This window comes from Fibroporia radiculosa (genome assembly GCF_000313525.1).
Source record: "Fibroporia radiculosa TFFH 294 genomic supercontigs, scaffold117, whole genome shotgun sequence".
Lineage (NCBI taxonomy): Eukaryota > Fungi > Basidiomycota > Agaricomycetes > Polyporales > Fibroporiaceae > Fibroporia > Fibroporia radiculosa.
In genome coordinates this window covers 11,958-35,752 of record NW_012133175.1, presented here as the reverse complement: position 1 = coordinate 35,752, position 23,795 = coordinate 11,958, and the positions used below count along the sequence as shown (strand labels likewise).

At 52.7% G+C, this 23,795-nt stretch overlaps 7 protein-coding genes across 7 annotated transcripts; 1 reads left to right on the top strand and 6 right to left on the bottom strand.

Moving 5' to 3' along the window:
* Window positions 1-511: 511 nt before the first annotated feature.
* Window positions 512-1,270, bottom strand: FIBRA_00349 (uncharacterized protein; the record flags this gene model as incomplete). The annotated part of the gene is made up of 1 exon (XM_012322247.1): window positions 512-1,270. One exon carries the CDS (start codon window positions 1,268-1,270, stop codon window positions 512-514), a length of 759 nt encoding a protein of 252 aa, XP_012177637.1.
* Window positions 1,271-2,120: 850 nt separating this feature from the next.
* On the bottom strand, window positions 2,121-3,818 carry FIBRA_00348 (uncharacterized protein; the record flags this gene model as incomplete). Its single annotated transcript, XM_012322246.1, has 1 exon — window positions 2,121-3,818. One exon carries the CDS (start codon window positions 3,816-3,818, stop codon window positions 2,121-2,123), a length of 1,698 nt encoding a protein of 565 aa, XP_012177636.1.
* Window positions 3,819-4,964: 1,146 nt separating this feature from the next.
* FIBRA_00347 (uncharacterized protein) lies at window positions 4,965-6,692 on the bottom strand (the record flags this gene model as incomplete). The annotated part of the gene is made up of 1 exon (XM_012322245.1): window positions 4,965-6,692. The coding sequence occupies one exon, from the start codon at window positions 6,690-6,692 to the stop codon at window positions 4,965-4,967; it is 1,728 nt and encodes a 575-aa protein (XP_012177635.1).
* A 3,446-nt stretch (window positions 6,693-10,138) lies between these two features.
* Window positions 10,139-10,651, top strand: FIBRA_00346 (uncharacterized protein; the record flags this gene model as incomplete). The annotated part of the gene is made up of 2 exons (XM_012322244.1): window positions 10,139-10,215; window positions 10,273-10,651. 2 exons carry the CDS (start codon window positions 10,139-10,141, stop codon window positions 10,649-10,651), a joined length of 456 nt encoding a protein of 151 aa, XP_012177634.1.
* Window positions 10,652-14,760: 4,109 nt separating this feature from the next.
* On the bottom strand, window positions 14,761-16,527 carry FIBRA_00345 (uncharacterized protein; the record flags this gene model as incomplete). Its single annotated transcript, XM_012322243.1, has 1 exon — window positions 14,761-16,527. The coding sequence occupies one exon, from the start codon at window positions 16,525-16,527 to the stop codon at window positions 14,761-14,763; it is 1,767 nt and encodes a 588-aa protein (XP_012177633.1).
* A 1,042-nt stretch (window positions 16,528-17,569) lies between these two features.
* Window positions 17,570-18,530, bottom strand: FIBRA_00344 (uncharacterized protein; the record flags this gene model as incomplete). Its single annotated transcript, XM_012322242.1, has 6 exons — window positions 17,570-17,670; window positions 17,729-17,779; window positions 17,836-17,883; window positions 17,937-18,117; window positions 18,164-18,266; window positions 18,508-18,530. 6 exons carry the CDS (start codon window positions 18,528-18,530, stop codon window positions 17,570-17,572), a joined length of 507 nt encoding a protein of 168 aa, XP_012177632.1.
* A 463-nt stretch (window positions 18,531-18,993) lies between these two features.
* On the bottom strand, window positions 18,994-23,273 carry FIBRA_00343 (uncharacterized protein; the record flags this gene model as incomplete). The annotated part of the gene is made up of 16 exons (XM_012322241.1): window positions 18,994-19,933; window positions 19,992-20,168; window positions 20,215-20,424; window positions 20,482-20,764; window positions 20,817-20,976; window positions 21,037-21,138; window positions 21,188-21,228; window positions 21,284-21,416; window positions 21,471-21,538; window positions 21,600-21,717; window positions 21,774-21,895; window positions 21,950-21,986; window positions 22,042-22,224; window positions 22,279-22,392; window positions 22,448-22,776; window positions 22,829-23,273. 16 exons carry the CDS (start codon window positions 23,271-23,273, stop codon window positions 18,994-18,996), a joined length of 3,462 nt encoding a protein of 1,153 aa, XP_012177631.1.
* Between the last annotated feature and the right edge of the window lie 522 nt (window positions 23,274-23,795).

The window sequence follows — 23,795 nt, the reverse complement described above, 5'->3', positions numbered from 1 at the left end:
CATGTAATCCAACACAATCAGAAGGCAATGGGGCGTTCAATTCGATGGAGCGCAGCAGATGCATAGAGCGAAGGGGAGAGAAAAATGGCGCGAGAGGCAAACAGCATACACAGTGACCAGTTACTTTGAGTTCGTTCAGCAACGGTGAAAGTGTAGCAGAAATGACTTCGAGGAATGCAAACATGTAGCATGAATGGGGGGTAAGGTCCATTTCCCAGAAAGCTAAATGAATTGCCCGGAGCATAGGCCACTCACACTTCTAGATGAGACTTGTCGCCACATTGTGTTCCGAAGTCATATCCAGAGTGCGCAAAGAGCGAAAGCATCCCATTATTCCGCGCGATAAAGCGTCTTGATCATCCCAAATCTTGGACACAGTAAGGTAGAGATTGGCTAGACCAGGCATCGCCAGAAGTGCGTTGAGAACCATATCATTGATGAAATGTATTTTGACCCGAACTGTTTCAAGGTGCTTGAATGCGTCAATAAATAGGACGGCGCACATGGAATCTCACGTCCTCTTCACATTTTCATCCCATTCCATTCCATCCAGGTAAATCTCCTGAATGCGAGCCGACCCAGCGGCAAATTCTGGCACGATTTTTGACAGCTGGGGATAGAAGAGGCTATCTTGGGTTTCCGAAAGAGACAGTGGGGAGCGTAGGGTCAAGGTTCGAAGCTTTGAGCCTGCCATACACAACAAGACTCGGCCCGTGTTTGCAGTCACCGCGTGTATACCTTGCGCATCCCATCTCAAGCGCATGAGATTTGGAAAGAAAGGACCGCCGAGCCGGGCAGCAATATGCTGGATGATGGGGAGGCGATCGTCCAACTTTACCTCTTCATCTATGCTATTAATACTACGCACACGGATAGCGTACTGGCGAAATCGGTCTAAATCACGGGCGTGAATTTCACCGTTAATGACCTGTTGGTCGTATGAGGAAGCAGCGTTCAGGGAGCACGGAATACGCACGTATGTCTGTTTCTGGTGCGGATTGTTGCACGACAGAATAAAAATAGCTTGGAAAGAAGGCAAGACGTTGAGAGCAACGGACTCCGAGGGGATCTCCCTCCAGAGGTTGTTGAGGGCGTGATAAGAGAGTGTCTTATTGACGAATGCTGCACTGGCGAGGGTCCACTTGATAAGGTCTGCGTCGCTCAAAGTGATATCGCTATACAATGCATTGTCAAAACGAAGGTAAGAGAATATCTCTTCGAGGACGTCGTCACATTCGAGGGCGCGGTGAGCCTGAGCGGTTCGCATCATGATCGGAGACCGACTCGACTAGCTTTAGATTCCTATATACTTATCAGTCTATGGGGCTCGATCTGTAAGGAAAAATAACGATCCAAGCCCTTGGAGGAGGGGGAGGGGGAGGAGGAGGATCGGGGGCCCTACTACGTGCTTGTCAAAAACAGCGGCCGGTGACGATTTATTACACTCGAAGTGCGCTAGACCTCGCGCGATATGGAGACTGTTTCACGGCCGACACTGCTCGTGTTGGTTGGAAATGGACCATTATGTTCATTAGATTAACGCTGCATATATATATTCGCGTGAAATGTTGGCGTACTGATTTCACTATTCAATCTTTGTGAAGTCAGTGCGACAGCTACGGGCGTTTATTTCCTATTTAGGCAACACATCCCCCCAAAACAGCTGTGTAATGTAATGATGACGAATCGTGGATATGAAGGAGACCGGTGCGAAATCGCGTTCGCAGCTATGGGTAGGATAAGGCAAAAGCACAGCAAATCCCACGACATTATGTATCCAATTTTCATTCTAAGGTGACAAAATGTACACCGAATTATGCCTGTGGAGAGACCTCTCTGCGCTCGGTGATAATTGTCTACCGACATCGTTGAAGATAGAAGCAATTGATTACAATTAGCAAATTAGCCCTGTACGATACATGTCTATACACTGATGTTTGCATTTTATCTCGAGACAACGTGTATGGACAACACTTGCTGATTTAACGCTGTAAAGCTGTCATATACTCGCTACGTTACTGGTATGCCAACGGATCGGATCTATAGGGCTTGTATCCATTATATATTGAAGAAGACAAGCAAATCAACACCACTCACCTCGCTATGCATTCGAATGGTGACTAGGAGTTGCATTCTCGACGCCGAACCGAGCTCATATCCTCTAAAAGCCTCTTCCAGTCCTGCTGCAATGACTTTCCCTTCGGCGTGCACGATTCACCCAACTGCAATTTCGGGAAAATAGACTCAAAGAGGATTGCCAGTTGCCACATTTCATCTGGGCCAAAGTCATCGTTATATGGCTTGTCCCTCAACGAACCATGGAAGTAGACGTGCTCTAAACCATGTGACGACAGATTGTACGTGTTGAGTTCGGAGGCAGGCACGAGCCTCATCGCAGGTAAATTGACGATACAGAGCTGCGGACAGACGGATGCTAGCTCAAGCACCGCCTGCAGACCTTGGTCGAAGTCGGGCGTCCAAATGCCGGTGAGGTGAAATTCTTCCAGCTTTGGCCAGGCGAATCCAGTTTCGCGAAAGTCATTGGAGGAGCAGGGCGGAACTTTGGGGAGGTTTATGTCGATAACGCGGAGAAGATGCAGATCACGGAGCGGCCAGAGGATCTGTTTGAGTGTCATGTCGCTTGTAAAACGCGTGGCTAAGGAGACTTGCCACAGGGAGTTCGAGAATGCTCGGGCAATGCTCTCGAGGCATTGCAGCATCTTATGCTGCGGAGGTGACGATTTGTTGGCTTTAATGATAATCGCTTTGAGAATCCTGACGGCGGGCCACTCGGATGTTCCAAGGATGCGGCTGACTACAAGAGGGTCCCCCGTGACGCACAATCTGTGCAAATTACGGAAGCATATTCGACTGGAAGGCCAGGCTTCGGTGGGGTGGTATGAAAGCAAATTGAGGCTGAGACTGGTCATGTCATGGCCAGCCTCCAGCAGGGCGATGGCTTGTTGAGGATGAACGGGAGGATAGAGGGAGAGAACGTCAAGGGCCTTGAGCGAGCTAATCAATGGCGCTGCATATGACACGTTCCACGAAGTTCCTCGAAGCTCGACGTGCCTAATATCAGGTGATTTTGAGATGAGGATGGATGAAGCAGCCAGCAATGCTCGCTCAAACTCGTCTTGTTGTGGGCTCGAGGAGAAATGATTGAGCCGGAGATGGCGCAGTGTCGCGGTGGCTATGCATGACAAGATTTCAACTACTGTACTCTCGCATGTGGCTTCGAAGTTTTCCCAGACCAGGCTCACAAGGTTGGGGAAGAGGGGTTCACCTAGTAGCCCGAGAATGTGCCGTATTGTCTGGCTGCGGGTGTTCCGCTGATCTTTCTCCCTCAAAAACACCTTGCGCACACGCACGGTGTACTGACGGAGTCTATCCAGCTCATCGAGCGTAGGCTCCCGTCCGATTGACTGGCTCAGGACAAACTTTAAGACACACGAAATATCAACTGATCTCGAATGAAAGATGCGCACATATGTCCATTGTTCGAGCATAGCCACTGAGGGCCACCAGGTCTCCATGAGCTGGTCTGACCTGATGGGTTCACAGATGGCCTTGAAGGAAGGCAGGATATTGAGTGCAGTGCGCTCAGATGGAATCTCCTTCCAGAGAAAATCTAGAGCATGTTGCGAGAACAACTTGCTGACCCGTGCAGTTTGCGCCAAAGTATACTGAAGGTGCTTGGCCTCGCCAAATCTGAGAGAGTAGAGATGCTGGAAGATCTCATGAAGGATGTCGCTGCACTGGAGGGCGCGATGAGGAGCTTCTTGAGTCGGATAATGAGACCTTAAAGAAGAATCCATTGAAGATGAGAGAAAGAGATTCTGACGCTAGGCCACTGAGCGACAAGAATTGACGCTGCTGGCAGTGCATCTAATACAAGTCAACCGTGATGTCCGTATGTCACCAACCCCCGTTTGAGCGCTGAGCTCGCACCTAGATATACACAGGCCCTAAGGGCATTATGATAGCTTACGAATGTGAAATGGGCTAGATACCTACCTCGAATCGATTCAAATGGACTGTAGGAGTCTTCTCGATTCGGCGGAAGCTGATCTGCACATCTCTGATCATGGCACAGCGAGACATTCATTCTGGATCAGGGTCGCCGTCGCCTCGATAACAAGCCAGATGATAGTCAGGCTTGGATTGACAATAGACTCATAAAGGAGATACCAACTGGACGGTGGCATATTTCCGATTAGAATGTAACAGTGAATAATACACTTACCCATACCCATGTCCACGTCACATGTGCGGTGTAGAGCAGGTTACCGCTGCCTACACTCAGCGTGATGAACAGAGGGTGACTGTAATACCAGGTGAGGTGCGATGTTTGACAGACTGCCCGTTCGAAGCTACCTGGCCAGATGTCGCTGCGGGAAAAGCTGATCAAGCCCACACAGGCCGTACACACTATGCACGAGTATCTCGCACATCTTTCCGCATGCTCGAGCACATCAGGGTAGATGTGCAGGTCACTCATGCCAGAATCATGAGGTCCAGAAGAGCAGCCTATCGAGCCACCTTGCGCTCAAGAGCGATACTCTAGCGCAGCCGTCACCCAGTTTATGTGGCACTCATGTCGCTGGGATAGACCAGGTCAGCATCTACCTGTGGTCCTGGACTCGGATTGGAGACATGCATATGTACACTCCTCATCCTGGAGCTTTCAGATTACATTGACGGGCTGGTCCACAGATGAAGACAAGGCGCTAGCTATAGAATATGAAGCATACAACAGTAGGAGAACACTATGCTGAAACATGCAGCACACGCCCATCGTCCTTGAGTGTGGTAAAGAAAAAGGGATCTCATGGATAATGGTGTTGTGGCCAAGTAGGCGTCGAGGAGAGTTGAGATGGGCTACTGAATGAAAGTTGATAGTGTGCAGATTGACGATACTGAGACGGGGTGCGCTATCATCTCGTAAGAGCGCTCTCCAAGCCTCATGCGCTCGCCAAGGCCTTGTCCGATGCTGCGGGCAGACGCAATGTCTTCGTTTGTCGAATACGATTCATTTCGTTAATAAATGATAACCAATGGTTCCTTCTGCCCGAGCCGCGTTCCTGCGCTAAACATTTCATTTTTTGGAGCTCCAACTTTGGAAAGATAGGCTCAATTTGAGCTGCTAGATATTTAATATCATCGCTCGGCCAGTCGATCCACTCCAAATAAGATGTCTCGATCCTCTGCAAATTATGCGTTGAAAGCCCATGCAGGTGAAGGTGGAGGCTGGGAAGAAGGCCCAAGGAATCCAGGCCCACCATTCGCAGGCGCGGACAAGCGGCCGCTACCTCGAGCAGAATCTGCAGCGAATTATGGTTCGGTTGACTGCTCGTTTTTAACTTGAACGTTTCGAGACTTGGCCAGTTGAGAGCAATGTCGTGAAGCCCGGCGCAGGTAGAAGATAATGGAACTACTATCTCAATGGAGCGCAACAGATGCATGGAGCGAAGGGGGGAGAAAAATGGTGCCAGGGGGATATCGCAATCACAGTGACCGAAGACGTCCAGTTCAGTCAACGACTGTGAGGTGGCAGCGGCAACGACTTCAAGGAAGGCATCTATGAGGCATGGACCATAATTTAAGTCCAAGAAGGATGTATGCAGTACACGGAGTGCAGGCCACTCGCATGTTTGGAAGAGTGTCATCGTCACACTGTGCATCAATTGGACATCCAGTGTGTGCAAAGACCGAAAGCATCCCTGCATTCCCCGCGATAAAATGTTACGATCGTCCTCATCCGTGTTTGTAAAAAGTTGAAGAATAGCAAGATAAGGCAGCGATAAAAGCACACTGAGAACCGCATTATTAAAATAATGCAATTTAGCTCGAACTGTCTTCAGATGCTTGAATGCGCTAATAAACTGAACCGCACACATAGGATCCCATGTCTTATCCGCGCCTTCATCCCAAGACAGGTTCGCCAGCTCAACTTCTTGGATGCGTTGAGACCCCACGGCGACAACTGGAACGATATTTGATAATTGGAGATAGAAAAACGCCTCAAAACGTTCAGAGAAACATGGTGGGGGGTACAGCAACAAGGTCCGAAGGTTCGAGCCCACCATGCATAGTAAGACTCGGCCCACGTTTGCGGTTAACGAGAGCACATTCGCGGCATTCCACTCCAAGCGCACGAGATTTGGGAAGAGAGATCCACCAAGCTGTGCAGAAATATACTGTATAACAGGAAGGCGAACGTCGGGCTGTGCTTCTTCGACTATGCGGACACTACGCACACGGGTAGTGTACTGGCGAAGGCGGTCCAAGTCTTGGGTGAGGATTTCACCGTTAATGAGCTGTCGCTCTTGTGAGGATGCGGAATGCAAGTAGCAATGGCATGGAATACTCACATATGATTCCTCCTCGTTGCCCCACCTATCTGGAACTTCTATCTCTTCGGGATAGTTTATATCGATACGATAGGCTTGAAAGACAGGTAAAACTTTGAGCGCAATGCTCTCTGAAGGGATCTCCCACCAGAGATTGTTGAGGGCGTGATACGAGAGTGTCTTGTTGACGAGTGCTGCACTCCTGAGGGCCTTCCTCGAGAGCCCTGCGTCGATATAAGTAAATTGATCAATATCGCAAGTAATTTCAAAACGGAGATGAGAGAATATCTCGTCGAGGACATCGTCACATGTCAGGGCGCGGTGTACAGCCGTCGACATTGTGGATAAACTAGCGGTAGAACTAAACTAATTCGAATGTTCGAAGACTTGGGTAGCGGAAGTTGAACCAACGATGGAAATGGGGCAAAGTGGCGGCGGCAAGAACTTGAAGCTACGGCCGCCTCTCCGTGGTCGTCTCTCAGCCAACAGCTGACAATCGAGAATGCTGAATCTATCTTCTTCTAAAGCTCTTCAGAAAGTCAGCCAATAGTCGCCTTTATGTCTTCTGCTCTTTCTGGATTTTCTTATTGTAACATTACTTTTACAAGACGTCCTTCCACTACTGCACCTGCGTGGCCTTCTGCCATCCTCTGGGTCACAAAGTCCTGAGTCTTGAAGCTTGAAGCTTGACGTGGCAGCGGTTAATGCGCATTCCTCGCTAGCTTGTAGTGCACCTGCTTCACTGAGTTACTTCATGGGTTAAATCTAGACACTACATCTTCTCTCGTATGATTGTTGTGGGAGAGCGGCATTTGCCATGCCATCTCGCATATGCTATGGGCTGTCAACATAATCGACGTCTGTCAGGTTCAAGTTGATCTAAGGAGGGTGGGCTATGCCATACACCCACTGACACGCACATCATGGAGAGCCTATTCATTCTATTGTTATACTCTCATTGAGGATTGTGCCATCCCCGTACTCTGATGTTGTGAGTTGTGTGATGCATATACCCATAGCGACCTTTCCTGACATTCATGATGCATCATACTTGTCCTGTTAGCTATCAAACTTGCATAGAAGTTGTGTTCAAGCCTACATACCTGTGAAGGCTGTAGCTGTAAAGCTTCTTCGACTTTGCAGCCCTCAGATATACATGTTTGTGATAGAAATGCAATGCGTATTCATCCGCACTGCTTCCATGCAGATACTTTGAGTCACGCATTTTGACTGGAGGATTGTCTGGTGCGCTCTCCTTTATTTCTGTCTCGAGCTTCGTATTGACAGTCTGCAAACATAGCTGCTTTCCCCCAGTCACAATCACCTTGGGCACATGCGCGGTGTACTAACGGAGTCGATCCAGTCTCCTCTTCGAGAAGAGGCTCCCGTTTGGTGGACTGATTCTCAAGCCAAACTTCAGTACACACTTACTACCGACTAGACTTAGACAGAAGATGCGTATATATTGCCCTGTCACCCCTGGCAGATGATCTAGGCTGATAGATCCACAGGTAGCCTCGAAGGAAAGCGATAGGTATATTACGAGTGCAATGCGTTCGGATAGAATCTCCTATCAAAGACAAATCAAAGCATGATGTAAGAACAACTTGCTGAATTGTGCAGCTTGAGCCAAAGTATACTGGAGGTGCTTGATATCCTCGCCGGATCTGACAGTGAGTTTATTGTGAACCATTAGACAGAGATATTGAAAGACTTCATGAGGAATGTCACCAATTTAAGAGCACGATGAAGGGCCATCCGGGTTGAATACTGCTGAAGAGACAGACTGGAGGAGACTCTAACTTGGGATTTAATTGGACCCCAGAAATAAATATTGACGCTGAAGACTGTCAAGCTTCGAATGTTGATGGTTGACTTGAACCTCTCGCCGCTCTCTCTTGCGCACTCCCCATCTATATCATCTTCTAGCTCCTCATGTTTCTGCTGTTCGCACATGAAAAGGTTCCGGCCTAAGCCAAACGACCGACTCAAGTTATTGTGTTCAAATATTATGACAAGCGATGTTGTTTTCGCCTCCGCCTTTCTCGATCGACCGTACACGCTGGTGTCCCCTCCTGCGACCGCCATTTCGATGGCGCTGTAGTTTCATGAGAGGTCTATGAGGAATATCTGTAAGTTGCGTGGCGCTGAAGGAGTCCGGATGAGAATTCAGAGCCTTTGGTGATGCCATTAACTTGAAGGACTTCTTCAAGTTGCGTATCACTGAGCTTAGTCTGTGTTCATGTTTAGGCAGACATGTTGATTATAGATATCCACAGATCACAGGGTACTACGGCTGAACATGACCGCGACATGCGTCCGGCACACAATCGAGTCGTTCCAAGCTTAAATGGACGAAAAGAGCCAGCCACCGTGGGGCTGCTTGAGTTCGCCAGCAGGGATGGGTGTGAGCTGGTTGGGGGGCGAAGACGTCAGTGTCGGTGTGTGTGAGGGCGTGTAAAGGAGAAGGAAGAGGAGAGTCGGATTCGACACTGGACCGCCAACGACTTCGCGGCGCCCTCCCTGACCTGTCTGTGTTTGCAGTCCTTGTTCTCATCCGACAGGCGACATTCGGACCCTGAATTTATCACCGCTTTGCAGCCTACAGCTACGCAACGGACCATAATCGCTGAACCCTGACGGCGTAGGAAACCCTCGGCGCCCCGGCCGCACTTTCTTTCGACAAGCCTTTACCCAAGATCCGATATCTTCGCAAGATGAAATATTCCCGCCCAAGATAGTGGCTATCGTTATTGCATTTGGCCTTCACGTCTTCACCCGACTTTGCTAATATATTTTCCTCCTCGTCCGACCATGGTCTTCAACGTGTATTCATCGTGCACCCATGAGTTCAACTCAGAGACCAAGCCGCATCTGGTACGCCCCCAGTTTTCTGAGCTTAATATCGTAAAGACATTTTGCTCACGCATTGACAAAGTTGAGGTTCAGTGAACGCCGCTTGACGCTGTGCAGCAGAAAAAAGCGCGTCACTAGTCGCGAAACAAGTGGCAATAATTGACAGATTGATATATCAATTTTTGCATCTGGTCTTCTGTGCATCTGCACCTGATTCCAATGCATCTACAACCGCCAGTGGTCTCCGCGCGTTTTGCCAAGTCGCTCGCGGATTCAAATTGCGTGGAAACTAGTAATGGGGTTCTCCACCCCCAACTCGTGTTGCTCATTATGCTATGTCACCTGCTGATATAGAGGGAACCCAACTCTTATACGATCTCGGAACTCGAGACTCGAGACTCGGCGTGAGATGGGCGTCTGAGTAATGTATGGCTGTAGTTTTTGTTCGCTTCACCCTAGTGACACTATGCACTTAGGTTCGTATCAATGCCCAAGAGCCCCCTCGGGCATCGCGGAGGAGCAAGAGACAAAACACTGCATCGCGTCCTGATGACAGTCCGGGTCAGCGTAGCTCAATATGATAACGGTGTCCAAATGCCACACAGTTGCTGGATTATGTCAAACTGACATCTGAGACGAACGCTTCTGATCACCGCATTCTGGGACGCTGAAAAAACGTATAAAAGGGTACTTGTTCTCTCGTTCATCCTCAGCTCCCAGCCCTCGTTCATCTTTGAGCTCAAGCATTTCAAGCACAGGTACTGGCTAGTAAGTCTGCATCGCATTTCACGATCTGATCCTGTCTCATGCGCTCTTAGCCTCGTTGCTCTTCATTGCATTCACCTTCACGACACTGTCCTGTCCACGCCTTTTCACGACCACATCCTATACTATACACCAATTCCTACATCAAACAACCGTCTGCCAACATGCGTTCCTTCCTCATTGCTCCCGTCGCCATCATCGTCCTGTTCGCTGTGTCTGTCCTCGGGCTCCCGAATCCAAGGTACGCCGTATTTCTTCCTCCCAAGGGATATAGATCTCATCCTGTACCACCCCACAGGCCCGAGATCAACCAGAATTCCGCCCGCACCAATGGTGGCGCCCTTGACGTGCTCGAGCGCAGGTTTGAGAAACCCACCTGGGCATCGCACCTCCTGTTTGACCCCCGCTCCATTTACGGGCGCGACGTTTCAGAAGTGCGTCGCGCGGTGCCTGCAGGCAGTGAGGCCCTCAACTGGAACAAGATTGGGCACACCGTCGGTGGGATCATCGGCGAACACATCAAGCGCGAGGACCCTGTCTTTGCGCGTGGTTTCGAGGACGAGCTTCGTTCCCGAGTCTTTGAAGACAAGCTGATCGCTCGTGCGGCAGAGGAGAGCGAGGCGATTAACTGGAACGCAGTCAGGCACGGCATGTGGAGGTTGAATGAGATCTATTGATTAGTGACATCTGACCGTGGTTGGTGTACTCTGCGGGAGGGGGAGAGTAAGCTCATGATGTTGACATTCTATTAGTGTATCGTCAGAGTTACGAAATGCAATTCCAGCTCGTACTGGGGGAATCTGTGGTGCGGAGTGCACCAAGTGCGAGTGAGTAAAACTCAGCTGCGCACTTCATGCGCGGGAGTATGGGGCCCATGTCTCCGCCGCCACTCAAGCACGCGCATAGCTGGACAGTGTCAGTTGTGTCTGTGGCAGAACACACACAAATTATGGAAGAATCGTCTGGCACGCCATGAGTGCCCCATTGCTGTTTGTCTGTCAAGCAACCTTGTAGATACATAGATACAGGCGGCTTAACAAGGCACCCCCTAATACGTTTGAATGCATGGTGTGATGGGACTTGAGCGATGAGCCGGCTGAGGAATGCACCTACCATGCACAGGAGTATCTCATCCACGCTTCTGCACTTGCATACCTGGCAGATCGCTATCTGGCAGATCGGACGAAAGGACATCCCATCATTTCTCACCCACCCTTCACAGCGACCTCGTCCATGTCAGCAACGTATAAGCAAGGCCGTCCAGCGCACACAGACAACATTACGACATAGAAATCCAGCAGCGAGCACAAGATCTGCTTGGGAACATGTATATACATTACTCATCTAAAAGGCGACATCAACAGACTGTTACGAAGATAAGGAAGAAACACTGAGAGCAGAGCGGTCCGAGGCAAAATCTGGCATTCCTGATGTAGACAGCGTCATGACGCTCCTGCGTCCACCGATCAATCTTGAGTATGGCGAAGAGTGTACGAGAGATGCCGGAGGGCCTCATTAAGAATAGTATCGCGATCGAAGCACCATGAGAGACTGAGTGGATATCACTAAGGACGGACTGAATGATAAAATGCAGGTGCTGAGCGCTGAAGTGTCGAGCATTAGACGCACCGTCTCGTTTCGTGGATACTCCAGACTTCATACACTTACCGAGACCTCATTCGACGCTTTATGGTTGGGAGAGGTCCTCACTTGTCGAATACGATTCATTTCATTCAACAAAGCCATCCACTGTCCCCATGCAACACGCAGCATGTTCTCCAGCTTCAGTTTTGGGAAGATTGATTCAATCTGAGCCGCCAGAAGTCCGATATTATCACTCGGCGAGCTATCACGCTCCAAATAAGAGATAGTAATATCCTGCAAGTTATGCGCTGAAAGCCCATGCAGGTCAAGATGGGGGCTAGGTAGAGGTCCCAAAGACTGTAGGTATACCTCTCGTGGGTGGGGACAGGTAGACGCCATCTCGAGCAGGACCTGTGGCGAGTCATGTATTGGCTGGTCCCAGCTTTCAGTAATCTTGAATATTTCGAGGTTTGGCCAACTGAGAGCAATGTCGTGGAGTCCAGTGCACGTAGTAGAACGCAATGGAACCGCTAATGAAATGGAGCGTAGATGATGGAAGGAGCGAAGGGGGGATAAACATTGTGTCAGGGGGGTATTGCAATCACAACTCTCAGACACGTCCAGGTCGTTCAACAAATATGAGATTGCAGCGGCAACGTATTCAAGGAACACACATCCGCCGCATGGATCGGAATATTCGTAGGTTGAGTCCCAGAACGCCATTTGAAGTGAGCGGAGTGCAGGCCATTTGCAGTTTTGCATGAGAGAAGCCGCCACACTGTGCGTCGAGCGAATATCTAGTGTCTCCAAAGAGCCAAAGCACCCACTCGTTTCATGCGACAGATCGTTATAATCGCCCCAGTCCGTATTCGTAGTATATGAAGATTAGCAAGGTGGGGTATTGCTTAAAGTGCGCTGAGGACCAGGTCATCTATGCAATCTATCTCCATCTTAACTGTTTTGAGATGCTTGAATCCGTCGATAAACTGGACCGCGTACATAGGATCCCATGTTTTGTCTTCTTCGCCATGCCAACACAAACCGGCCAACTCGATCTTCTGGAGACCCCGCAGCGAACACTAGCATGACACTCAATAGCTGTTGATTGAACAGATCATTGATGGCTTCAGAGAGACGCGGAGGAGTCAATAATAAGGTCCGAAGATTTGGGCTCGCCACGCACAGCAAGACTCGGTCCACGTTTTCATGCAATGATAACACATTCCTGGCATCCCAAATCAAGTCGGTGACATTGGTAAACAGAGGTCTTCCGAGATGGGTGACAAGACGCTGGATGATGGGGAAGCGAATTCTCGGCTATGCTTCTTCATCTTCATTTATGCAGACATGGCGCACACGATTAGAGTACTGACGCAAGCGGTCCGAATCATGGGCGCGAATTTCACCATCGATGAGTTGCTGGTCATGTGAGGACGCGGAGCGCGAGTAGCATGAAATCCATACGTATGTCGATTCCTTGTCATCCCAGTGTTCTGGCACTGCTGTGCCTTCAGAATATTTGATATCAATAACTTTAGCTTTAAAAATAGGCAAAACGTTGAGAATGGTGCACTCCAAGGGGATCTTTTGCCAAAGGATGTTGAGCGCGTGATGTGAGAATATTCTATTGACGAGTGCAGAACTCTTGAGAGTCTGCGGAAAGAGCACTCTATTGCGATTAGAAAATAGAGAATAGTCAAAGCGGAGATGGGAAAATATCTCTTCGAGGACATCGTCACATCCGAGGGCAATGTGAATTGCTGTTGGAAATGGAGCAGGAATTGTACGGGTCCAGCGTGTCGAAGATCTATACATCGCAAAGCTGATTGACTTTTTGTGTTTCTTGTGGCCACAGCGCAGTCGGAGAGTGCAGTAGTCGTGCAAAAGGAGTGGCGATGGGCATCTAAAACACCCTCTGCGGCCCCATGCATTGCGTGTATGCCGACTTGTCATCGATTCTTTGTTCAAAAAATTTTCCATACAAGAGACAAGACCGCATCTGGAACGGTGGCGGAATCTGGATGGAGAGAGTGCCATTCAGATGATCTTCCGCTGTTGAGTACATTTTCTACCACTGCCCGCCGCCGAGCGTCAACTAGCGGTTGTGTCTCAGCGCAGAACCAACCTCATTTCCTCTAATATCATTCTCCAATTCCACTGCGATGGCGTTTTCCCAAGTGCGCACGATTCGCCAAGCTGCAGGTTCGAAAACTCAGACTCGAACTTATTGCTAGCTGCCGCATCAAGTCATCTCGAGTCTGTACTTCCTCCTCCAATCTCTCGAAGTAGACGTGCTTCAAGCCGAGCAACGACGCGAACAAATCATGCGTCTTGAGCTCGAAAGCAGATATGAGCCTCATCACGGGCAAATCGACAAAGTGCAGCTGCTGGCATGTGGACGCTAGCTCAAGCAACACCTGTGGGCCTTCATGCAGGCTAGTCATACTGGTGTTGACAATGCGAAAGTCCTCAAGCTTTAGTTAGGTGAGGACAGTCTCGCGCAAGTCAGCGCAGGAACAGAGTCGGTCATTGGGGCTGTGTACGTCGATGGCGCGGAGAAGATGCCGATCGCGGGACGACCAGAGAGCCTGCGTCAGCATCGCTCAAATCTGCCTTGTTGCAAGCTGGAGGAGAAGCGCCAGAGCCAGAGGTAGAGTAGTGTCACGGTCCATGCATGGCAAGACCTCGGCCAGATTTTCACCACTGCATCCGTCGCTGGTCCAAAATAGGCGAATTGACGGAATCTAGCTATCCAGCTTATCGGGCGCAGGCTCTCACGCAATGGACTGGCTCAAGACGGACTTTAGCATGCACTGAATATCAATCAAGCTCAAACAGGATATGCGCATATAGTGTATCCATAGTTTGCGTTCAGTATCCGGGCTCTGGTCGGTGCTGTCAGCGGATCTGGACTGAGGATGGGTCCATAGGTAGCCTTGGAGGAAGGCAGATCATTGAGTGCAATGCGTGCAGATGGAATCTCCTGCCAAAGATACTGCGGGCAATATCTGAGGTTCGAGTGGCAAACGTGCGTCGAACGCAGCTTGCAGGAGAGAGCTAGAAACGCACGAGAGGTGCTGAAAGACCTCATGAAGAATATCGTCGTAGCCGGAGTGGAAGAAATAAGCCACTGAATCTGGACTGGTGGACTATGGATGCCCAGCGCTGAATGCGCCGTCTTTGCTCGCGGGAGCTCCAGGCCTCATACACTTGCGAAGGCCCCATCGTCCGACATTGCCTGCTCGAGCGAGGTCTTTGTCTGTCGAATGCGGTTCATTTCCCTCAGCAACGCCAACCAGTCTGTCCTTTCCATCGGACTGCGTCCCAGCGCCCACCGCATCATTTCCTCTAGGTCCAGTTTCTGGAAGACAGATTCAACCTGAGTCGCCAAAAGCCCAACCTTATTGTTCGGTGAATTATTCCACTCCAAATTAGATACCTCAATCCTCTCCAAGTCATGCGATACCAGGCCGTGCAGGTCCAGATGGGGTCCCAGAGGGAGCGCAAAAGCGTTCAGGGCGACCACTCTCAGGCGAGGACAGGCAGACGCCACGTCGAGGAGGATCTGCAGAGAGCTGTGCTTCAGCTGGCTTTCCATGTGAATCCTGAACGTCTCAAGGTCTGGCCAATTGAGGGCAATGTCGTGGAGTCCAACGCAGGCAGAAGGCGATAGAAAGTCCAATTCGATGAAACGCAGCAGATGCATGGGGCGGAGGGGGGAGATCGAAAAATGCGCCAGCGGGATTGTGCAGCCGACATGGCCCGACACTTGCAATTCATCCAGCAGCGGTGAGAGCGTGGCGGCAACGACTTCGAAAAACGCGACTATGTAGCACAGAGGGGGTGAAACATCATAGTCCGTCCGACGGACTCTAACACTTGGGAGAGTCTTCCAGATGGCTGCATGAAGCACACGGAGTGCAGGCCACTCGCACCTCTGGACGAGACTCGTCGCCACACTGTGCGTCGAGTTGATGTCCAGCGTGTGCAAAGAACGGAAGCATCCATGCGTTCCATCCGACAGAGCGGTATGACTATCCCAATCACAGTTCGTACAAAGTCGCAGGTGAGCAAGACGAGGCAGTGATAAAAGTGCGTCGAGGACCTCGTCATTCATGTAATGCACGTCGACGTGGACCTTCTCGAGAAGCTTGAAGGCGCCGATGAATTGGGCCGCACACAGGGGGTCCCAGGTCTGGTATATATCATGCCTGTTATGCCAATCCACGTTGTCCATCTCAATCTCCTGAATCTGGGGCGATCCCAGAGCAAGAGCTGGTGCGAGACCCGACAGCTGGAGAAAGAACCGACTGGCGTCGGTTTCAGAGAGCCACAACGGGGGCCACAGCGCCAAAGTCTGAAGATGCAGACCCGCCATACACAGCAAGATGCGGCCCGTGTTCGCGCTGAGTGAGAGCACATTCTTCGCATTCCATTTCAAGTGAGTGAGGTTTGGGAAGAGGGGACCGCCGAGCTGCGCGGTGAGGCGCTGGATGACGGGGAAGCGAATGTCCGGCTGTGTCTCTTCGTCCACTATCCAGACGGAGCGCACACGGCCAGCGTACTGGCGAAAGCGGTCCAGATCAGCCGCGCTGATACCACCGTCGAGGACCTGTCCGTCGTGTGAGGAGAACGCGGAGCACGGGCGGCACGGAATACGCACGTATGTCCATTCCTGGGCCTCCAAGAACGATGGCACTCCCGCGCGTTTAGGATATTGGATGTCGACGAGCTTGAATTTTAGAGCGGGCAAAACGCTGAGAGCAACGGCCTCTGAGCGGATCTCCCGCCAGAAAATGTTTAGAGCATGATTTGAGAACGTCTTGTTGACGAGTGTCGCACTCTTCAGAGTCCGCTTGCAGATCTCTCTCTCGCCAAAACCAATGCGACCATATGCAGGTCCATCGAAATGTATGTAGGAAAATATCTCCTCGAGGATGTCACCACACTCGAGGGCGCGGTGAGCCATTGGCGTGGAGTTCGACTAGGAGCAAGATGGGCTACTGAGTAGAACTGGTGAAACTAGATAAACCAAAGCTTACTAGGGCTACTCAACCGCGTTCATTCGTTGCTCGCTCGCTTGCTAAGATGCCAAAAAGAGCATACATATACATTTCAGATTCTGCTTGATGTCCAATACATTGCCAAACTGTACTTAGACTTGCATGCCACCAGTCGGACTTGGCACATGATCTTACCTTACCATTTTGTGAATGTTTTCCAAAAGGGAGATTCTGAGCACTAAAATGAAGAAGAAAAAATGTCTGAACGAACGAGCAGCTTTGCAGCAGAGTTCAAAAGTCAGAACGGTGGGGTATAAGCCTACAATTGCTGGGAATTCAGTTCTATTTGGTATCCCAGCAAACAAGCGAGCAACAAACGAACACAATTGCGCAGCCCTAGTCACGATGCATATACTAAACAAAAGTGCCTAAACACGTCAAGACCTTGGCAAGCTCCCTCCCAACATTGAAACTCGCAGCTCGATACCCTCACAGACACGCCCAACCATTCAAACATACGTATAAACATTCAAGAATCGAGCGCAACGTGCGAATCGTGTTTTTGATACAGATGACAAGCAACAAGCAGTAAACGAGAAGACACACCCACCCACACCACGCTGTGTGGGAACGGACCAAAACCGAGGCGGAGGCGAGGGGGAAGAGCGGCGGGACGTGGTAGCAGATACGAAAGACAGGAACTGCGCGATGAGAAGAATCGTACAAGTACAAGCCGGATTGTGGGGAGACCGAAAGCGCGTCACAGAAACGGGCCACGACGAAAACGACGAGTGCTACCAGACATGTTTTAAACGAGGGACATGGCAAAGGAATGATGTGGATGAGTGAGTCGGCAAGAAAAGGAACACGAAATGCTACACGGAGGGAGTCATCGAAGAGACAGGCATGGAAACGAGACGCATGGGAAGGGGAACGCTGTCTGCTGAAAAGCGGGCATGAGCAAATTATATATCACGAGAACGATGAAAGATCGCACCATAGACAAGCTTAGTACGCGGGAGCACCACCGTAGCCTCCACCGCTGTAACCTCCACCGTAACCTCCGCCACCGTAGCCACCCTGCTGCTGGCCACCGTATCCACCTCCACCTAGACAAACAAAACAGTCAGCAATGAGCACAAAGACCAACAGCCGCTAGTTGGCAACCTTGGTCGTAACCACCGCCGGACGCAAACCCACCGTTGTAGCCGCCTCCACCTGCATACAGTGTTAGCCGCATGCCGCGAGCTGAAAAACTGAAAACAATTGCTTACCGGAGTAGCCTCCACCGCCATAGCCTCCACCGGAGTTACCGCCGTAGCCTGCCGAACAAAGTTTCACGAAAATTTTCAAATCTCAAAAGGTCATGACAAACCTCCGCCTCCGCCTCCACCACCGCTGCCGCGAGCGTTGGCAAGGTTGACCTTGATGCGCCTTCCATCAAGCTCCTGCTCGTTGAGGTTGGTGATGGCAGACTGGGCCTCCATGCCGGAGCTGTACGTAACGAACCCGAAGCCGCGAGAACGGCCGGTGTCACGATCGCGCATCACGATGGACTGGACAAATACAGATCAGCATGAGGAGATCTAAACACATCTTTACATCTTCCGACGACACGCCGCGGGGTAGCCAAGCGCGGTCCGAGATCTCAGATGCAGAGGGATGAGACGCGCACATCGAGGATGTTGCCATACGCGGAGAACGCCTAAACACAAACAATTCGCGGAAGCACGAGATCAGACACGGTCAAGTAACAGTAACAGAGCGCGGCGCGCAGGAGGGGCCCGGCGCCGCGCAGAAGAATCAGACTGACTTGGCGGAGGGAATCATCGGTAGTATTCCAACTCAAGTTGCTACAAGAGACACAGAACGCGATCAGTCGCGCTCTCTAACATACAAGGGAAGAGAGCGGCATGCGAGGGGCACGACAGGCAACGACAACTGACCCAACATAAACTTTTGCAGACATGACGGAACCGATTCAGATATGTTAATACAGTAGGGACCTGTCGAAACCTTGGAAGCGATATTGAAGAAACCGAAACCCGGACGACGAACACACAAGCTGGGATCCTGAGGGCGCGAGGAGAGGGGGATGGAGAGAGAGCGCCCGTCGAGCGCGCCCTTTTATGCCGTCCCGCGCGTTTCAAACTCCGGATCTAAACTCTAACTTTCGCATCTTCTCGTGACTCTAGACCCGTCCTTGGCAGATCCGAGCCCCGGCACCGTTTTTGGGGCGAGGGCAGCCGCCGTCCGCTCTGTCGTGTGTATGTAATTGCAGCTAACATGTAAAAAGTAGAGAAAAAAACAAACACATTCGGTGGTGATAGATGCATGCAGATGTGGAACAGAAACAGCCATTACTACGGATACCCGCTCATCCAAAGTCGTAAACAAATTCGTCATATCCCAGGCGGGCTCCTCGCCGCCGCCTAGACTCCACTCTTCCTCTTGTCCTTCTTGTCCTTCTTGCTCTTCGCCTTCCCAATATCGCTCGACACGCTCGCCGTGGGGCTGTCGCGCACGGCGTCCTTCGTGCTGCCGTCGTCCTTCGACGCGCTCGTCGCCTCGCGCTTCAGCCCAGAGATGAACGCACCCGCCATCTTGGGGATCGACGACGCCGAGTCCTGGCGCCGCGACACCGACATCCGCCGCGCGAGCCGCTGGATGCCCTGCGTCGACAGCGTCCGCCGCCGCTTCCCGTCCGGATCCGGCGTGCTGGGCGTGCCCGCCCGCGGCGGCGTCTGCGTGTCCTGGAACGTCACGCCCGCTGCCTGGGGCGTCTGCGAGCCCTCGGGGACGGACATGGCCCGCGTCGAGGCGGCATCGTCGCCAGAGCCGGGGAACGCGATGGGGGCAGGGCTGTCCGAGCTGGGGAACGCCAGGGGGGGAGCAGCACCGGCGCTGGCAGTGGGGAACGGCTGGGGCTCTGGGGTCTGCTCAGCCTCAGGGTCAGACGAGGGGAACGCGACCGGCGCCTCCGCGGGAGATTCGGCCTGTGCCGGCGCCGAGGCCGGTTCCGAGGCCGGCGAGTCTTGAGCGCCATCCCTGCCTGGAGCCGTCTCGCCCACCGTCTCCGCCGCCTCAGCTGCGTCTTCGGCGAGCATCTCTGCCTCCGCCATCGCACCCACAGCGGTATCAGTGCCCTCATCTGCAGCGATAACACCCTCCATCGCACTGTCCGTCTCCTTCGATGGCTCCTGCTCAACAGAGTAGCCGGACACCGCTTCCTTCTGGTGAGAATGCGAAGACGCCGCGTCTTCCAGGCCCTGCACCTGCGCCGCCCACATGTTCGCAAACACTCCGCCTAGCGCCAGCAACTCGGCGTGCGTGCCTTGCTCTGCGATCTGCCCGTCCTTCAGCACCAGGATCCTGTCAACCCCCCCGTCAGTCAAAAATCCCCGACATTCACACGTAAGCAGCAACCCACAAGTCAGCAGACGCGATCGTCTGCGTCCAATCCCCGTCAGTAATCGTATAAATAGCCCAGAACGACGTAGCGAGGGGACGTACAGAAAGACGGTGCGCGATCGACAGAGACGACCGGCCCTGGACCAGGTGCTGCAGGGCGTTCTGGATGTCTTTCTCGGTGGCAGTGTCCAGCGCGCTGCAACACGTGAGACACGCCACAACTACGAGGGCGCAAAGCTTACCTGGTAGCCTCGTCGAGCAGCAGGACCGGGGGGTTCTTCAGGAGCGTCCGTGCGATGGCGACCCTCTGCTTCTCGCCCCCACTCAGCCGCACGCCGCGCTCGCCAACCTTGGTCTCGTACCCGTCTGGGAAGCTCATAATCCGCTCGTGCATCTGCGCAGCCTTCGCGGCCGCCTCGATCTCCTCTGCAGACGCACCAAACTTGCCATAACTAGCCGTATGCCCTGTCGGTCAACGTTGAACAAGCACATGTGACTGCGGCACGCACCCGATATTGTACGAAATGCTCGCGTTGAAGAGCACCGAATCCTGGGGGACGACACCAATTGCCTTCCTCAGACTTGCCTGGGTCACATCGCGGATATCCTGGCCATCAATCAAGATCCGTCCGTCGCCCTCCTTCAGATCATAGAACCGGTAGAGCAGACGGAGAATCGTCGACTTGCCCGCACCCGACTCCCCGACCAACGCGACAGACGAGCCCTTGGGCACCTTGAAGGAGATGTTGCTCAACGCAGGTACACGCTCGTCGTACGAGAAGCTGACGTTCTCTGGGATGATGCCTCAGCGCCGCGCAGTACATGAAACCGGAAAATCACCAACCAAACTCGATCGTTCCGTCCTGCACGACAAGATCCGGTGCGTTGGGCTTATCGTTTACGTCCGTCGGCTCGCCAAGGAGCTTCAGGAGCTTCTCGGTGTCCACGAGGGTTTGGTTAATGGAGCGGTAGATTGTCCCGAGCATGTTCAAAGGAATATACAGCTGGAACGCATGGCGGGTCAGCCAATCAAGTCCATCGGGGGTCAATTAGCTGCAACAGACCTGAGCAAGGTAAGTCACGAAGAAGACGAAATGATATGGCTTTGATTGGCCCCTCGTCACACGCATCGCGACAATCATGGATCCGATGAGAAGACCCAACATCTGCAACAAGGTAAGCACATCGTCTCTGCCATGAATAGGTATCACGCACTAAAATGAAATTTTGCACCAGGTTAAGGAGGTTCAAAGACACTGTGAGCAGTTCAATCGTGTATCTGCAATAATCGAAGCAGATAGGTATACATACCGATGACCTTGTACTCCAAAGCCTGGTACTGGCAGATGGCGTCGCGATACCGCTCAGCCTCGTGCTGCTCGCCGCAGAAGTACTTGACCGTCTCGTAATTAAGGAGACAGTCGGTGTGGATTCCGCGCGTAACCTGTAAATAAACTGAGACCCCACCTCGCAAACGAACCAGTCAAGGGCGACCCACCACGTCGCGGTCGACCATCTTCCTCCGCAGGCGAGTGCGCCACCTTGTAAGAATGACACTTGCCGAAACTATGGCACAAAATCGTCAGAAAGGAGCCCAGGAGATTCGTAGTTGTGCAAGGATGCGCACTGTAAGCAGTCATGACGAAGAAAACGACCAGTGTGAGGGTCCACTCAAAGTAGATGCAGAACAGAATCAGTGCGAGACCAATGTCTATAAACGTGGGTACAACATTGAACAAAAGAAGCTATCCTCGATGTCAGTAAACCCATAACATGGCATAGACGTATAGGACAAGCCCACCTCGAAAGCCCTGTTGACAGCGGCGCCGCGATCGAGGATGCGGAGGATCTCGCCCGTCTTGCGGCGGAGATGGAACGCAAATGAGAGGTTCAGCAGGTGGTCAAACGACAGCTGTGACATTTCTGCATGCATCTAGTCAATATACGCGCACTGACGGCGCCCCCGTGACCACGTACCGCGATCCGAGTACTGCATGACGGGTGCCCAAAGCGTCTGCACGGACACTGATCAGTTGTGCGAGCCCACACGAGGGCATATAGCGACGCACCTCGCGCAGGGCGGCGAGGCCACCGCTAGACTGGAGGAACCTAAGGCCGACATACACGAAAAGGTACACCCACAGCGTAGACGCGTACACTCCCTCCTCGAACATATGCACGAGCTCCGCGAACACGAAGGGCACCATGATGTTCACGAGACGGCCGACGACTACGACGATGATGCACAGCAGCTGCGCGACTCGGCGTCAGCAGAGATGCGTAAAGGCCCGCATGAAAACACGTACTGCGAGGATCTGGAGGCCATAGCTCTTGCCGGGCCAGAGATAGGGCGCAATGCGACGGAGGCGAGCGATGATTTCGCTCCACGACGGGTCGAGCACGATATCTTCCTTGGAGTCCTACGAGCGAGATCAGCATCGCGTTGTGCGCACAGCACGGGCCCAGGACACTCACCTTGCCCTTCGCAGTCGAGCCCTGGAGAGTGGAGGGGACGGGCGTGTGGGTGCGGGTGGTCGGGCCAGAGGGATGCAGCGAGCGCACGGAGGGGCGGAAGGTGCCATACTTGCTCATCTCCGCGGAGACCGGGGAGAGGCCTGTGGACGGCGCGGCGCCCTCCTCTGGGGGGAGAAGGAGGCTGGTCTCTGCGGGGGCGACGCTGTCGTCGGCGTGCACGGGGACGTACGCGACGCGCGGGAAGAGCAGCGCGCCGAGAAGGGGCACGAGGAGGAGGACGCGGAACGCGGGGAAGGAAAAGTGTAGTAATACATCAGCGGAAAGCGGTTCTAGTGTGGCAGGTCAGCATGTTGTGGTGGGCGGAGAAAAGTGGAGATGCACTTGTGAGAGAGCGGCCGACGAGGACGACTTGGGCGATGTCCAGCGCGAGGGCGACGGTAAACGTGGTCTTGAGTCTGCGTAGGGACCAGACGTCGACGCCCTGGACGTCTTTCCAGGCCCCCAGGGCCGCCAAACCGGCGTACGCTGCGAGACCGAGGACGGCGTTAATCTCGATGCCTGTGAGTTTGGGCCAGGACTCGCGGAAGACGGTGTATACGACAAAGGTGAGGCCATCGAGGAGGAAGGTGAGAGCCGAGAGAGAAAGCAGAGAGAGGATAAGGGCGCGACGAGGAGCACGGGAGGCGACGACGACGGAGGTGATGGGGGAAGGCGATTGTGGAGGGGCGGGGCGAGTGAAGATGACGGAGAGGGAGGAGAGGAGGACGAGAGCGGGGGAGACGATGCGGAGGACGAAGAGGGGGGAGACGGCCGGGGATGGAGTCATGGTCGTCGTCGTCGCCGCCGTCGCGCTGGACGTGGAGGAGGTCGTGAAAAGAGAGAGGAGGACCTCGTGTTGTGGCTCGCCTCTTATCCGCTAGCGAGGGTGGATCGGGTCGGAACAATCTGGGCGTCGGCCACTGCAGCCGTCGAAAATAAATGAAACTGCCTGGCCAAGTGTTCTGTCTCTGAGAAATGCAGCGGGCCAGTGCGGGGCTGCTGGGTGACGAAGGGGCCGGGCGTGCTGGGAGAGACAGACGAGAATGGGCCTGCGCCTTTGACCACTGCGATCCGCCTTTTGAGCGCTTCCGTCGCAACGCGCAAAACGCGTGGCGGCTCAGGCGGCACGCGCCACCAGCCCCGGCGCTTGCCTGCCCGGAGGCGGTGCTCGCGGCTCTCCTGGTGTACCCAGTCGTCTACGGCTCCTCCGGAGGTCTTACTATTCCCTCGTCAGCCAAATCTGCGCGAGTTTGGGCTGCCGACATCGTGCGCATGTCAGCGTCGGACGGATACACGAAATCTATTCAAT